At 36.7% G+C, this 16,572-nt stretch overlaps 1 protein-coding gene and 1 long non-coding RNA gene across 7 annotated transcripts; one reads left to right on the forward strand and one right to left on the reverse strand.

The window, feature by feature from the left end:
• Positions 1-244: 244 nt before the first annotated feature.
• On the reverse strand, positions 245-15,771 carry LOC121729872 (antichymotrypsin-2-like). 6 transcript variants are annotated; one of them, XM_042118538.1, is made up of 10 exons: positions 15,498-15,771; positions 15,182-15,273; positions 14,810-14,944; positions 14,135-14,341; positions 13,049-13,147; positions 12,461-12,601; positions 10,078-10,287; positions 7,905-8,049; positions 6,061-6,213; positions 700-842 (listed from the first exon to the last, which is right to left on the reverse strand). In XM_042118538.1, exons 1-9 carry the CDS (start codon positions 15,523-15,525, stop codon positions 6,062-6,064), a joined length of 1,209 nt encoding a protein of 402 aa, XP_041974472.1. In that variant the 5' UTR covers positions 15,526-15,771; the 3' UTR covers positions 700-842; position 6,061. The 6 variants fall into 6 exon arrangements, 5 of the variants coding, with proteins under 5 accessions (XP_041974475.1, XP_041974472.1, XP_041974477.1 ...); XR_006036022.1 differs by lacking the exons at positions 700-842; positions 6,061-6,213 and adding exons at positions 3,200-3,220; positions 3,381-3,597 and having other exon boundaries at positions 15,498-15,769; XM_042118539.1 differs by lacking the exon at positions 700-842 and adding an exon at positions 3,511-3,597.
• On the forward strand, positions 828-1,684 carry LOC121729882. Its single transcript, XR_006036023.1, has 2 exons — positions 828-886; positions 1,567-1,684. It is a non-coding gene; the product is annotated as an uncharacterized LOC121729882 (long non-coding RNA).
• Positions 15,772-16,572: the final 801 nt, after the last annotated feature.

Here is a 16,572-nt window from a genome sequence, read left to right on the forward strand (position 1 = left end):
CATTTTACATAAAATGTTTTTGGTGGGATCGTTTTTATCTTCTACTGATGGTTGGGAAGCGTTGCTGTACCTAGTTGATACATTCTTGTTGAGCATTATGCCGCATAATGCACTCTACTACTGCAATTGGGAAATAGAGACAGTGACACAATTAACTGTTGGAGTTTAAAGTTTTCAGTTAAGATTTAATGGAATTGAATTTAAAAGGGTTAAGAAGGGACGTAATAGTAAAATGAAACTACAAATAGTAAATATTTGTGTCAATTTAATAAGGCATTAACATTTTAAATATCACTGGTGTACAAAAATATCTATGTGTATCTCAATATTATGGTTACAAAAGTCTTTAAATAAAATGCTACCTTCTGTAGGTATGAATGTCATGTCTAACAAAAGAATTAAATTTGTACAAAAATATTAACATAGTAAATGCTACTATTAGTGAACTGTACTGATTTCTCATATAAAATAAATACATTCCATATACTCTAATTTATACTCTAAACAGAGATAAGTGTAGTTAACTAAATGTAAGATTTTACTTTGGTTTTCTTACGTATTTGTTGTTATTTTATTTCAGGCAATCAATATTCTGTCTTACCGAGAACAGCAGTTAACAGAATGAGTTAATCAGTTCCTTAATTCAAGTAACAACAATATTTTAATTGCCATGTTTTTCAAGTCGCTTCGACATTTTTCGTACGATTTCTAATTACCGCGCTGTGTTGCCATAAAATATAGAGTGCCGTCGACAACGATGGCCGCCAAAAACGGATGGTCGGCGACGAAACGCGGGGTCGGGGGCGGGTCGAGGATCGCGCAGCATAATGCGATCCCCATTGCTGCAATTAAACAATACTGTCTATAACCGCCGGCTTCGAGCATGGTACGTATAAAAACATTGAAGTAATACTAAGAGCGTGCCATGCAAGCCGTGAGTTACGTGTTCAACAAAAGGGAAAGAGAAATATTTGGTTCTTTTAATATAAGATTGTCTCGATCAGATATTTACCTACTTGGAGTCCAGTTTTACGACGTTCAAATTACGACTTTTATAGTCTGTCAAAAAACTGAAGAAATAATAATAATAGTAATATCTATGGACGCTTCACACCACGTCAGTCTGGCCCCGTGGTAAGTACCTGAAGGACTTGTGTTACGGGTACAACGGAAATATATGTAATACTTTTATACTATACATATATTTAAGATTTTTATTACATGATACACATATTTAATACACATCCAGACCCGGGAACATTGAAAACCTTTTGTTCCTTCGGCGGGATTCGAACCCGCGACCCCCGGCTTGAGCTACCAACAGCCCACCAACTGAGACACAGAGGTCGTCAAAAAAAAAAGTGGCAACATCGTAGTGTCATCCTTTTCAAATCATTGTAAGAAAAAAGGGATAACACTACGATTCAGAACGAACGAACCATTAAAAATGTATAATATGGTGATATACATTTTTAATTACAGATAAGTTTTAAGACAAAGATAACGGGCCCAGCATCATAAAATACAAATAAATATAAAATTAGTACTATTTCTTTCCATTTCCAGGTAGTAAAATTATGGTGCAGCATTTGACATTGATAAGACATGACATTCTCAAGCATTCCAAAGCAGTAACAACAGCAGCTAACATAAATGTACAAATATATTTCACGTAACAAATATTGATATTAATTTTACAACATTATACAATGATTAACACAATGGTCTAAACCTAATTTTATAAGTACAGTCTGTCAAAAAAGGCATGAAATTAAAAAGTGGCAACATCGTAGTGTCATCCCTTTTTGTTTTGATTGATTTGAAAGGGATGACACTACGATGTTGCCACTTTTTAATTTCATGACTTTTTTGACAGATTGTACGCACTTAAAAATAAAAACAATATGTCCAAATGTATTACAATTAGAATTTTAAATATAAAAACATTTTATTTTATACATTGATTGGACAGGTAGGAACGAATTTATATATTAATGACATGATTATAGGGCAATTAAAAATTAAAATTAACATTTCAGTAATAAAATTAGTAGGTAATAAATATAATCACATTTTAAATGCAAAACTGACATTGTAATATGTCCATAGACGTAGAAAAATTATTAGGCAACTACGATGGCTCTAGAAAGAGACAGAAAGTTAATAACTTTTTTACGCACAAACACGAAAGAAAAAAACAACCTATCCCTTGTCCCTTTCTTTAGTCAATTCGTTGCCGTGACAGCGCAGCGCTCATTACTTCTAGTCTGCGTAGTGGTTTGACGCCTTACAGGGTGAGTATGTATTTTGTGATAGGAGGAAATTGCTGCCAACCAATGATATTCTACTTATACAGATATGTTACGTCCATACTATTTGCCGGCTTAAATCTCTTCCGAACAATTTTCAAATTCAAAATTGCAGACATTGACAAATTTGACAGATAAGTGAAACAAAAGATACGAAAAACCATTTACATAAAAGAGACAGTTCTATTTTTAAACGTCGAATCGCATCGCTGTCTCTTTCTTCGCCTGAGCTATGACGAAAATTCGATTTTTTCCAGATTGTTCGAAAAAATAATTGAAAATGTAAATAATCGAAGTAATTATTGCAATCAAGACATGTGGTAAGAGATTCCATGTGTTTTGTTTACTTTCGAGTCATAATTGGTACATTTTCGAAACACGCACGACGTCATTTTCAATTTATTTAGGTAAGACAAGACGCGGCACGTTCGTGACTGCGCTCGATGCAGACTAAACAACAGACGGCCCAATTGGGCCGTATTTGAAGCTTCACAACGCGCGCGGTAGTAACATATCTGGTTTGAGTATTTCATCATTGCTGCCAACACAACAATATCTGCTCTCAATCTTCTGTGGCATTGCTATCGCAAAATACGTAGTCACCATGCTGGTAGGATTTTGGTCTCTTTGTGACGAATACTTACGTTGGCACGAGCGCTACTTTCTAGTCTACGTTCTATGTTTAGGCGCCCACAGGATGATTATGTTTCTTGCGAGAGTAATGCAACAGGCGACAAGGTACTGTAAGAGAAGTTGATTCATAGGTAGGTGGTGGACCTACGTGTTTTGGTCGGGTTATATCAAATCTAGCCGACAGATTGCGACTTACATTGGACTGACATAATCCGACCAAATGATATAGATCTGCCATCTGTGATCTGCCTATGAATCAACTTCTCTGATAGTATATTCAGCTCGATAAGGCTTTAAATGAACGTGGATGACATTGACGGGAGCGCTGCTGGTAAAGGAGAACTGTGAAAAACATGTCAAAAATGACGTTTTTGTATGATAGAAGCGTTTAGTTTCTTTTCTCGCCACGTTCATATAAAGCCTTGTCGAACTGTAATTATTACGCTACTGGTAGAGTTTCGGTCTCTCTCTGTCACTAATGTGTCGCAATGACAGCGCTTCTCTCTAGTCCATGGTTAGTCTATGGTCTAGGCGCCCCGGTAGGCGCCCACGAAGATGGGGGCGTGGTTTTCATCAGCGAGCACGTAGTAGAAGGGACGGTCGACTCGGAATGGCATCGCCATGGGGCGCGCGCACCGCAACATCATCACCATGCCTGCACAGGGGCGGCATGTTAGCGATACGTCAAATTGTTCTTCTACCACGACACATGGCTTATAATAATGAAATAGAATACGAGTAGTTGTACAGTAAAATGTCATGGTCTATGATATTCTATAGACATTAGTATCTAAAATGCTTTTAAAATAAAAAGCAGTTTAGTTTTTTACATTAAAAAACAAAATTGTGTCATTAGATTTACGAACAAGGATCTTCTTTATTTGTAGTTTAGCGAGAATAACTAAGGTTATCGTCAAATAATATGGCGTCCATTATTATTGACTTTATCTAGAGATTTGACATTTTGTTATAGTTAAAGTTAAATATCGTTTTCGGCATCTAGGACTGTCCCGGGACAGGGTAGGCATGGCGGGCCGAACGGATACGGAAATAGCAGAGGTTTAAATTAAGAACATAAACTACGTATTGCACTAGTACTAAGTCTACGTGCTTCGTGGATCATTGGTTTTGTTTGGCTATTTCCGTATCCATTCGGCCTGCCCTGCCCCGGGGCAGTTCCAGATGCCGAGAACGCTAATAGTTAAAGGAAGTTGGTGCAACCCACCCTTAGATTTTTATGACTCTCTTCGGCTCGCTAATGGCAAGGTTTTTTTTGGATGACTTGGTGTTTTTATTATCATTTTAATATAATAGCTATTTCTCTTTCTTTATTATTAGTTTTGTGTACCACGATATAGCCTGACCAGAAATATAAAATATAACAATGCTTTGTTAACCGAAGTAGTAACTTAAGTGGGCGACTAACCCTAAATTGTCGATTTTATAATACATTCTTATACTTGAAAATAAGCCCCGAACTGCTTCATTTTCTAAAATTAGATACTACATTATATTTCCGAGAATTCGATCTGAGCAAAAACACGATATCTTAAAATTTTTTCGATAGAAAAAAATCACAAAGATGCATCTAATTTTCACGAATTTTTCATTTATTGCCATAACCATGCATTGAACTAAGTTAATATTTTAACACATTGTATAAAATTCTATCATTGAGAGATCGACCAAGCGGATTTTTAAAATGTTGAATATTTATCGAGTTATTGAGAAAAAAAATAATTTGGCGACGGATTCGCGTCGTCCTTTTTCACCTGACATATGAAAGACGGGCGTGAGTGTGAAGAGAGAAGGACGATGTTTGATTTTTTGGGTTAGTCGCCCTCTTAAAGCGTTGTTGTATTAAATAATGAAGTGACCCGTGCAAGCTCATATAATATAAATGGTTAGGCTTTACAATGCACTATCTACAATAGAGTATTATGTTTTTATTAGGCAAAAAAGACACGGAAACAGGCAATGCAGGTGATTTCATAAAGATTCCACTTCATTGTCTAGACAGACGGTCGCCCTATGTTATTTGGTCGGGCTAAGTCAAGTCAATGTAACATGATCTGTTAAATTATTGGTTTGACATAACCAGACCAGTTAACGTAAATTATTTTTTTCTGTCATTTATTTACAAAATTAAAGTTTTTAATTAGACAAACTGCTTTCCAGATGATTGGATGTGAAGTTAAGAAATATTATCTTTTAAGTTACTGTTAGAAGTACATGTTATTGATGGATAATATTTTTTATATAATATTCCACCTACCTATCTATATATTTATAGTATGGTACACTATCTATGTCTATCAATGTGTCAATGACTGTACCTAATCTAAGTAGGTCACAGCTGTTACAGGTATACATTTTCTCTAATATATAACATTTGTATTTTATTGTATATTTTATTTACAATTGCGTGCTCAGACCAAAATATAAAGGCAAAAACTGAGGCCGTTCTATAACCGCAGACGACGCTACACCTCTTCATGTATTTACAGTGTTACAATAAGGCGAGATGGCGCTACGTGTCCTGCATTTAAACCGGCCTCACTTTTTGACAAGACTATCTTTTTTATTCGGTCTGAGCCCACGTTGCTAGAGTATTTCATAAAATAACCTTATGCTACATCCGAGGGACGATTCACATCTTATTAAGGCATTAGGTAGGCCGAATGCCCACTCCAAAAAACTTTTCTATTACTGATAAAATTTCCGCTAACTTCATAAAAAACTTACGCTTTTTTATAAGTCCCTGTCAAAGTTTTACAGCGCATGCGCAGCATAAACGGCATTAGAGCCAGTCCACACGCGTCGCGTCAGCGTTGCGTCGACGCAGGCTGCCGTTGCGTTGTTTTACATACAAATAACCAAGGTGTCCACACGGCGCGCTGCGTTGTGACAGCAGCGCGCAACTCACACACTAATAACGCTGCGATGACGCAGCGCCCGTGTGGCCGCCTGGCGCCTATGCATCAAACGGCGGCGCTGCGTCGACGCAACGCCCGTGTGGACAGGTTCTTAGGCTTCACCCAGTTAATATTAAACAAAATAAGTACAAAATCCACCCACCTCATTAACCATACTCTAACCCAGCAGATGTGAATCATACCTTAGAGTTCTGTGCGTGCGTGCGTCGCGGGTCGGAGGCGCGGCACGAGCGCGAACACGGGCGTGCGCGACGCCATGACGAGCCACAGCGCCGGGCGGTCCGCCGCGAACGCGCGCGGAGACGATATCGCGCGTTTCTTACGCACCGCCATCACTACCCACAACCCAACAGTTGACAACACAGTCGCGTACCATATCGAGGGAGTTGCATTGTTTGAGAAAGAAGGAGGGACATATAGTATCCATCACTGTAGCACTTTGAGACAATATATACCAAATGAAAGGGCTTGAACAGTTGAACATTTTATTCTATAACTTCTCCTTTGTCTATGGATGTGTGGAACAAAGTATACTGGCTAGAGTACACCATGTCTCGGAGCTCAAATATATTATGTCATCAAATCAAAATAGCTAGTATACTTTTAGTTTCGGACACACCTTTTGTAAGCTAAACTATAAGTAGATACCCCTTTAATTAAAATTTTACAATTTAAAATATATTATTCATAACGTCAGGCGCCCGCATTTTGTGCGGCGCCGCGTCCGATAAACGCATACGTTTATTGAACGCATATTATTTATTTTATTTTTTATTTTACACAAAGGAACCTTAGATTATGTTAACCAAACGCTAGTGTGAAGAGGCCGAAAGCAGTATTATGTAAAAGGTAAGTGTAAGTTTAACACAGTGATTGGGGTGTTATTTAAAAATGATTAAATAAAAGCTTTTTATGGTATATTTTGTCACGAATCACGATAGTATTTTCATAAAATGTAAATCCCTAGCTATGGTACGTCAATTCAACAGTTACAAACACGTCATAGAAGCCGCCACACCAACGCATATTAAATAAAAAAATTCAAATTGAACAATTTCTAAATTTGGTGCGAACATAAGACTTCCAAAACATAATACTTAACTAAAAAAATGACTATATATGCGACTGATTATTATTATTTATATAAAAACTAAATAACTGTAACATGTAAACTTGACATGAGATTCAAAAACTCATGGCACTACAATTTTTCCCAATAATCTAATTATTATTATAAACAAAAAAAACAATTGACTACTTATATTTTTTAAAGTATAAAATTATGAGCTACGGACGCCGCGGTATGCACCAATAAAAATGGGGGTGCGGTTTTCCTCCATGAGTAGGTAGAAAAACGGATGATCAGCGAGAAACTCCTCTGAGAGCACTAGAGACCGGCACTCTACGACAAACGCTGCACAGAGACGGATGAAGTTAGAGTCATGTCTACTACATATAACACACCACCGCTAATTTCATTTTAAAAAAGCCATAGAGCTGAAAGCGTTTGATATATTTTTTTATAACATTTGAAATATCGCGTTGGGCGCATAGCTTGAAATGGGCACTTCTAGTCCTATTTTTCCCTTTAAACTTTAAAAAAACCTATTTTACTAAAGATACAAAGTAAATAAGTAAGTATTCTTAATCATTGTCCTTGCTATAACGAATTGTAGGTTTTTTATAAAGACAAAATGTGTTGTTAATATAAGAATGTTATTATGTATGTGATTAGGTAAGTGACAATTAGTAACATTTTTTATTGAAAAATATAAGTACCTATTAGTTCTCTCCTATACTTTCTATAAAATAAAAGCAACATAGAAAGACGAGAAAAGGTAAGCAAAGCGTACTTTTTTAAACATTCAACTGAAATAAGCTAACCGCCTTTTGACAACTAAGCACAAATAATAGCACAATAATAGTTACAATCCTGAGATGTAGTATATAACTCCGTATGTGATAAAATGAAGTTCTGCGCGTCATCTCATGACTGTGACTATAAAATAATAGTAAAACACCTTACCGGTAGCGGCGGCAGCCTCTGCTCCCTCTTCGTTGACCTCGATAAAGGCCTTTTGGACAGCCTTTGAAACGTATAAACTCTCGTTATTGTTTAGGATCTTTGTCAAACCCGAATTGCTGCTGTCGAAGATGGCTTTAATCCCCAGCTGAAATTATAAAGCCATACTTAATAACATTTTACTAATACTTACGGTACGAATGCGTACAATACACACACTTATACACGCGAATAATGCGTACTGCGCACGCACTTATGCACGCAAATGAGTACTGTGCATATACTTATGCAAGCAAATGTCTACAATGCCCGCGTTTATGCTACAGCGCATGCACTACTGCACGCAAATGCGTACTGTGCATGCACTTATGCACTCAAATGCGCGTAGTGCAAGCATTTTTGCACGTAAATGAGTATGGCACACACAGATGCGTACAATACACGCAAATGCGTACAGAGTCCCTTTTCTAGAGTGCACTGTGAAAGTAGCAGTGCTGACAATCTAAATTTCCCATACTATTCTCATACAAACGTAAAAAACTTACTCTTTCAGCGCTGCTATATAGAGTCCCTTATATAGAGTTCACTGTGAAAGTCACACAGAACTTTATAAAGGGGACTCATACACATCCTAAAGCATAGTATAGTTTTGTTACACCCTGTATATTAGGTGTACGCGTGTGGATATATAGGGCATTGGACGAATTTCTCTCCATCCAGTAGCCGGATTTCAAAGGACCGAAGTTCACTTGTAAACTTCTACGCTCTATATATACACTAGTCACTGACAATAAGTTATAAGTACATTTAAATGTAAATTAAATATTGATAGATTTCATTTAAATGAAATCTATCAATATTTAATTAAAAGTATATTATAAAAGTTTATAACTTTAAAAATCAAATTTTTTTGTACAGAACAATGTGATTCATTATTGTTGGTAAAAGGGCAGCTGTATGACCATTCACTACTTCATGACAAGTTCATTGTTCATGATAATTTCATGACAAATTACAATCTTATCAACTACTAAGTAAGTATGTGTAATTGCATTTATCAGAAAAGTTTTAGTGATAACGCATATTTCGTAAATTTTTGTTACCTTCAGACATTTGCGGTCGATAATAATTTTAATTTTGTTATTGCTTATAATACTTATGTAAATATTTCCAATGACCATTGACTACGTTCGTAAAAAAGACAAATCTTGGAACAGAGTGAATACATACTTTACAAGACTAACTAAAGTTTACTTTTGGCTAGTAATACAATTAATTCACGCTTAAACCCCTGAACTAATTTTGATGAAATTTAATAGATACTTACTTGAGACCGTAGGCCTACTACGAAACTGTTTTGAGACTCAAACAATCGGATGAGAATGCCGCGTCCTGCTCTAACAACGTCATTTCACGTTTATTAGAGTAGGATGCGGCATTCTCGTTCGATTGTTTGAGTCTCAAAACAGTTTCATGGTACAAGGCCTGATTTGGAGATACCTACTTAGAAACCTGACAAAGGACATAGGATAGTTTTCATCCAAGGTCAAGTTTTTTCAGCGCGGTTTCTGCGTAATAAACTGATTTGGGCGAAAACGAATTTGTGCGCATAATCTATACTTATACTATAGAGCTCAAAAGTTCGTTTGTATGTTTGTTTGCTTGAACGCGCTAATCTTAGGAACTACTGGTCCGATTTGAAAAATTCTGTCAGTGTTAGATAGCCCATTTATCGAGGCATGCCCAAAGGTATATAACAACACGCTGCGACCAATATGAGAAAAGAAACAGAGGAAAATGTGGAAATACATTTGAAAGTACTTGTCTCAAGAACTACTGGACAGCAATTTTTATGTTATTTAGCACAGGGGGCCTACCATGAGCTCTTAAAGCAGTATTACTTTAATATTACTTTTGAATTTCGCATAAACAAACGTGATCTCTATTTTTATAAACATAGCTATGTTTTTTGTTTGTGCGAAATCTGAAAGTAATATTAAAGTAATACTGCTATAAGATGTCATGGTATTATATAGCATAGGGGAGCAGATATACCTTAGAGTAGGCCACGGTAAGGGACATATGCTATTTTTTACGGGAAAATGTACGATTTCTGTGATACTCCTAATTTACGCGGGCGAAGCTGCGCGGAAAGTCTAGTTAAGTATGATTTTACCTTAGGCAGAACAGACATTAAGTCGATCTCAGTTTCGATCTTGAACTTGGGCATCGTGACCTGCACTTTGGTGCTCCACATCTTGTCGAGTTCGGCCATCAGGTCGTAGCCGCCGGCCAACTTCTGCAGCACACCGTCCAGGCCGGTTATGTCGTTGGGCAGGACGATCAGCATACTAGCCGATTCGCCTTCGTACGGGATCTCTAGAAGCTGAAAACGTAAAGTTGTGTTATGGCATTTTCCATCTATGTAGGTAGTGAAACGCCCATAAATGACGAATATGATTGTAAGCACCCAGACGTTTACGCATCTATATCTATTAATAGCATAGCAACTATGCTATATAATATACAGATGCGTAATCGTCTGGGTGTTTACAATCATACTGGTCATTGGTGGGCGTTTCACTACCTATATAGATGAAAAAATGTCTGGCGCTTTGAGCAGTTACGGACATATTTGTTTAGGCATTTTGTTCATCTTTATAGATATACTAAATCTCGGTCTTATTAGTATGTCCAAGGGAAACCAAACGGTCCCATATGAGTACAGTTATCTAATGATAATGAGCACAGTACGTTTTTTGGTAATAGTTGATAAGTCTTTTCATATTAAGTACAACTAAGGTTCAATAATCATAAAATATTATAGGGTTTTTTTAACCATAGGTAAATATAGTAAGTTATTACGTAACAAGCTCGTAACTAAGTTTTCCCATACATAACAGACATAACAAGGATAAGATATGTTACATATTTCGTATTCTGTTATTATATTGCATAGACGGTTTTCCCAGTTGCAGAGGTGTGATGCATAATGTAACATTTAGTTTCGCAAGCGTCTTTCCGCCTGGCGCCTGTACAATGTAGCTGGTACAATCTATTTTCGCAATTTAAACACCATTGTTTATATTTAAAAATAGAACCTCTTAAATATTTAGATTAGTCTGGAAAGTAATTTATGTAAAGGAATTTTTTGGATGTGCTCCAAAGCTTGATAGTGTTTATTAATAATAATAATAATATAATAATAATAATACGTTTATTGATATCCCAAAAACTTACATCTTATTTACAGGCAATGAATATTGTACACAAATTAGGATTTAAACTCGGATGGCACAGGTTGGTTGATCTCTTCTCTGACTTCGAAACTATTATAATGTGATATCGGAGTCAGTGATTCTCACAGTTGAGGCGGTTGTAAAAGAAGTACAATCCAATTTTCATGTTATTATAATTTTATAATCTATCATGTTTTTGGGTTTAGTAAACAAATCTTTTAGATATTATATATTAAATGTAAAACATAGGCTAGAGTTAAGGATAAAAAGGTCATTTTGTGTGTGTGTGTGTGTGTGTGTGTGTGTGTGTGTGTGTGTGTGTGTGTGTGTGTGTGTGTGTGTGTGTGTGTGTGTGTTCAGTGTATTCGTGTGAGCTTGGGTTCAGTAAGTAAAAACTGCTATGGTGCAAGAATTAGAGATGTTGTGTGTTTGTGTGGGTACTAAGTATATTAAATGTATACTACATTTATTTTCATGCCATCATGATTCATATCTAGGGTGCAAATATTTGTGATTACGGAATCAACTTTTTGACTTTTAACACATAAGACCTAATACATTGTGTCATGGTGCGAGTGTGTGTGTATGTGAGTGCGTGTGTGTATGTGAGTGTGTGTGTGTGTGTGTTAGAGTGCATAATATGAACTCAGGCGGTGCATGCACCATAGCCCTACGACAGCGTCTTGGGTTCAGTAGAAAATACTGCTATGGTGCATGAGTGTGGGATGTGTGAGTGTATATGTGCTATGATTGCCGTTACTAAATACATATTTTAATAGGTCATAATATTATATCATATAATGTATGCTATAAGTTTTAATATACGACTACAAGGAGACTTTTAGTTTCTTGATAAGATAGCTTAAGGAGGTATGTAGTGATGGCTTTCTTTACGTCATATCTCGAAAGCGGATATATAGAAATTATGGAGTTGAATTGTATTTTAGACGAGAGTATATTATATTGACGTGCGGCGAAAGTGGTTTTATGTTTATTTACTGGGCAGATTCTGCCACGTGTGCGTCGACTAGTGTTAGGTGAATCAAAAGGTAAGGAGGCATGCTTACGAAGTACTGTACGCAGAATATATAGCTGGCGGACAGTCAAGACATTGCATTCAGAGTACAAAACTTCAGTGCTATACCTGATATTTTTTATTAGTTTTCACTTTTCTATTTCCGTTTAATATATTTGATGGTATAACGCCGTCGATGTTTAGGCAGGTCATTGGACTGAACAGTCATGAATTTGGCCGTGATGTAACCTTGGGCGGGACAGCACACGTTTGTCAAGAGCAATATGATATAATGATGTGCATACCTGAGCCTTCAACTCTTCACTTTGTCCATACTTATAATCATCCTCTTTGTACATCATAGGAACATCTACTTTGGTATCAGCATTGAGGTAGAAGGGCTGATCTCTAGTGGCCCTTGCATCGAACTTCTTCTTCCAAGAACCCTATGAGTTAAAATAAAAAAAAAGGTAATGATAAATTTTGATACAATAATAAGTTGTAAGTGTAACAGTGAAACATTAAAACTTATATCACCTAAGTTACCGTTTTTTTAATTTACTTACATACTACTTTCGTTAGTTTCCTTTTTAATCCATAAAATATACTGATGTTAAATACAATCTGTTATCAGCAAGGTATTTAAGTTTAAATATAATACAGTGTATTTAAACTTAAATACCTTATACCATACAGTAACATGGCTATTTATAATAAAAATAATAAATGTTACATTTAGCATAGCATTAAGCAGTGCCTTCTAGTTATGAAACAAACTGAGATGTTTGTTTCATAACTAGAAGGCAACAAACACATAACAATAAACATTATCCATGAGCAGTAAAAATAACTTTAACTGGGCGGATGGACATATTTGTTGCAGAATGACTTACCTTGAAATATAAGGCGTTGACAAGGACGAGACGCGTGTCATCGTTCACGCTATCAGGACTCAGCAAATCTTTGATTTTTTCATTTGTTTTTTGTTCAACCTGTTAAAAAAACTCGATTTAAAGGCAAATAAGATTTTTGTTTTAGAATTAAGCAGATATTAACTTTCCTTTTATTAGAAACATGAGCGTAGCCAGGACTCTATAATGGGGGGCAGTAGCAGCGGGAGGGGGGGGGGGACGACGCTGGGCGACCGGCGTCGCCGCCCCCCCTAACGCCGAAAGAGATGCTGAAGGCAAACAAAAGGGGCGCCAAATTTTTTCAACACTATCGCCAAATTTTTTCAACACTATCAGCACCCTGGGCGCCGAATAAAACTCGCCCAGGGCACTGGTAGTGCTAAAACCAGCCCATGGGCAGATTAAGAAAATCGTAGACTACGAATTCGTGATTTTTAACAAAATACGAGAGAGCGAACTGGGATTGAATGCCTCCTCTCTCACCTCGCAACTCTATCCGCTCCACGTTTAGGTATGAAACTCGTGAGCATTAACGACCGACCGCTCTTGTAGGGGGGGGCAGCTCCCCCCCCCCCCCCCCCCTGCCTGTACCTCGCTACGCCCATGATTAGAAAATAGACAAAGTTTCTATTAATATAAAAAGATATTTGTAAATAAATATGGATATTTCAAGACCAACTAACCCTATACAGTATACAATATACACAGACATAGATCAAGATAGATACCGCATGCGTATGTACTTCGCGTGCCATATCGCGTTCCCAAACGTCTGTTCTTTAGTCTGCTATCAGAATCGAACGTCAATACAATTTTTAAAATGCCTAAATGCCTGAAGGTGCTGTATTGAGCTGTAGATATTAAAATAGAAACGTTGGCCAAGATAATGGACACGATTCTTATCATCAGTATGTCACAGTAGGTAGGAAAAAAGTGACACGCTTGTTTTCATACAAATGGAGTGACATGCGGTATCTATATTGATCTATGTCTGTGACAATATACATCTCAAAATTGCATTTCCATAATTTATTAAATATCATTACTTTATCATCTATAAATTCTTACCCATTTGTTAATGAGATTCGAAGCAGCAGCGCTGTCACCAAAGTTTATTTTCTCAATGGCTGCATCAAATACTTTCACAGCGTCTTCCTCCAACTCTTTGACTAGCTCATAAGCCCCCTCCTTGATGTACACCTTGTTGGCCACATTAAGTGTCACTCCCTTTATTGCCTTGAGTTTTGTTGACAATGATGAAAATGATGATCTAATCTGTAAATATTGTCACTTTTTAGTCTATTACATTACTACACAGTACCTATTACAATATTAAAGTTACCCTTTTTATCTTGAAGTTTACAACAAGTTTTGGTCTTAAAAACTCTAATTTAAGGTCCTTTGATTCATTTAAAATAGGAGAGCTTGAATATTTTAGGTAGAGGTAAATAAATCCTTAAAAATAGAACTGACTTTGATCTGCCCCTAATCATGCTTCTGATCTCTGACAGACCCAATACTAATAGGCACTAATAAAGTAAAATTGGTCAGGTATTTTGTAGTCATAGTATAGGATTTTGAATACATAATCATACAATCAAACATAATCAGTCATTCATAAACTTAACCCATCGATCGTGGAATAACGAGACACAATAGCTTTTCCATTGTTATCGCGGCCGGATGCGGCCGCTTAGGTCTTCATGAATTAAGTAGCTTTGGCAAAGAAATGTGTCCACTTACCGCATCATCATTGGGAATACCCAAAGAAGTAAGCAGTTCCTCGTGTGCAGTGTCAGTGGTGCCCAGAGTCAAGAGAGCCAGAACAAACTCTGCAGACAGTGGGGATGATACCACACTTTTGGTTTTGTCTAGTTCCTATAATATCATTAAATATTTAAAAAAAAATCAATAAATTATTATATCTAATATTCTACACACTATTTACTTTACACATGTTTTGCTAGATGATCTTCAAAATAAAAGTTAAATACCAAATCAAGTTATTGATTAAAATGTTGGTCTGCTAATGGACTTGTTGTGAGCAATAAGGAAAATAGGAAAAAGAATAGGACACATAAAAGTTTGGTTTTAATATAGACATATTTTACTTACATTGCAAAACTTGGCCGAGAATTGGGCGACCGATGAGGAGAGTGCTTTTAAATCCATGTCTGCCTTCGCAAGCGCAAATAACACGAGAAATGCTAAAAAATAATTACAAAGATTTAATGTACCACTCCTAACGATTGCACGAACTAGACTGACTCATACTTCACCAATTTTACACCAAAGCGGACAAGCGCGCACCGATGATGTCATTCAACGCTCATTTTCAAGGATAAACATTGTTTTGTACAACAACAGTTCGTAGAAAAGTTTAGACTTTTTTTGCAAGGAATATTAAACAGAGTAAATAATTAACACTTACGGAAATATTCTATGATCCGCATCGACATCAATTGAGTTGTATTTTTATAAATTGCTCCAAAGGTACTTATTTACATAAAATGCAAATCCGCGTAAATGTATGACTTTTCCACACAAGTTCTAAAAACTTACAGCAATTTTATCTTATCGCAACTGGGCCAAACACATTTACTCACGTTCTCAATGATTACAGAAAACAAATTTTAAATATTTATCAAAGATATTATCAATTCTTTTATGTTTTAAGTTTGTAAAATACATAAAGTACTCTGTGGTAAAATACAAAAATATTTATTTTTAAGTTTTGACATGGCTTTGACAGTTCACAGTTTCATACATTTGACATTTGTGATTTGACAATTATTTGACGTTGACAGGAAGTTATTTTTATTTTTCTTAATTAGAGCAAAGAACGTAATTCATAAATTATAAATATTATTATGATTGTGTCCTTCCCTACTCAGGATTTAGTTAATAAAAGTTAAGATACTAAATTGATACAGCATTGCCACGTTGGATGGCAAGTGCTATCCGCTGTGCCAACTGCCAGGTAGCCAGCTGGTCTCGGGCGGTTTCAATCTTCTTAAATAATATTTCTCTAAAAAGCTTTATTTTTTTCTTTTCCATCCCAAACGGTTCAAATATATGAGATCTCCGCTGCGGTACTCATATTTGCGCCACTTTAGCGTTCAGCTTGGTTTGCGGCTGCGCCAGCACAGCTTGAGGTGGCCTGGACATATGGAACGGGGTAAGTGTGTCAACACAAGTAGCGTCCCATACAACTCACAAGGGCCTGTTTCACATTCCAGGGGTCATATGCTATCGTCGCGCGCCAAACCGAAGGGCTCCAGCCTCCAGTATAGCTGGCATTCCGACAGAAATAAGAGCCCGACGAATGAGGTCATTCAGGCTGTGATGCCGCAAAAAGCGTCCAGGGCTTCGCGAGCTGCACAACCCGTGGTCACAGTAGCTGTCTACGTGCGCGCCGCAAACACACTGATAGGAGACGACAATATGGGGAGCATCAAGACACAGAGCAGTGGCTAACCGGAATGTATTACCGTCCAGAATTTGTC

The sequence above is a fragment of the Aricia agestis genome, chromosome 8 (genome assembly GCF_905147365.1).
Source record: "Aricia agestis chromosome 8, ilAriAges1.1, whole genome shotgun sequence".
NCBI lineage: Eukaryota > Metazoa > Arthropoda > Insecta > Lepidoptera > Lycaenidae > Aricia > Aricia agestis.

Bases quoted from the DNA above. Each gene is read 5' to 3' on its own strand.
- LOC121729872 (XM_042118538.1), bottom strand. From the start codon at position 15,525: ATGTCGATGCGGATCATAGAATATTTCC. The intron at 15,274-15,497 runs GTAAGTGTTAAT...ATTATTTTTTAG, and splicing joins GCGGATCATAGAATATTTCC to CATTTCTCGTGTTATTTGCG. The intron at 14,945-15,181 runs GTAAGTAAAATA...ATGATATTATAG, and splicing joins TCTCGGCCAAGTTTTGCAAT to GAACTAGACAAAACCAAAAG.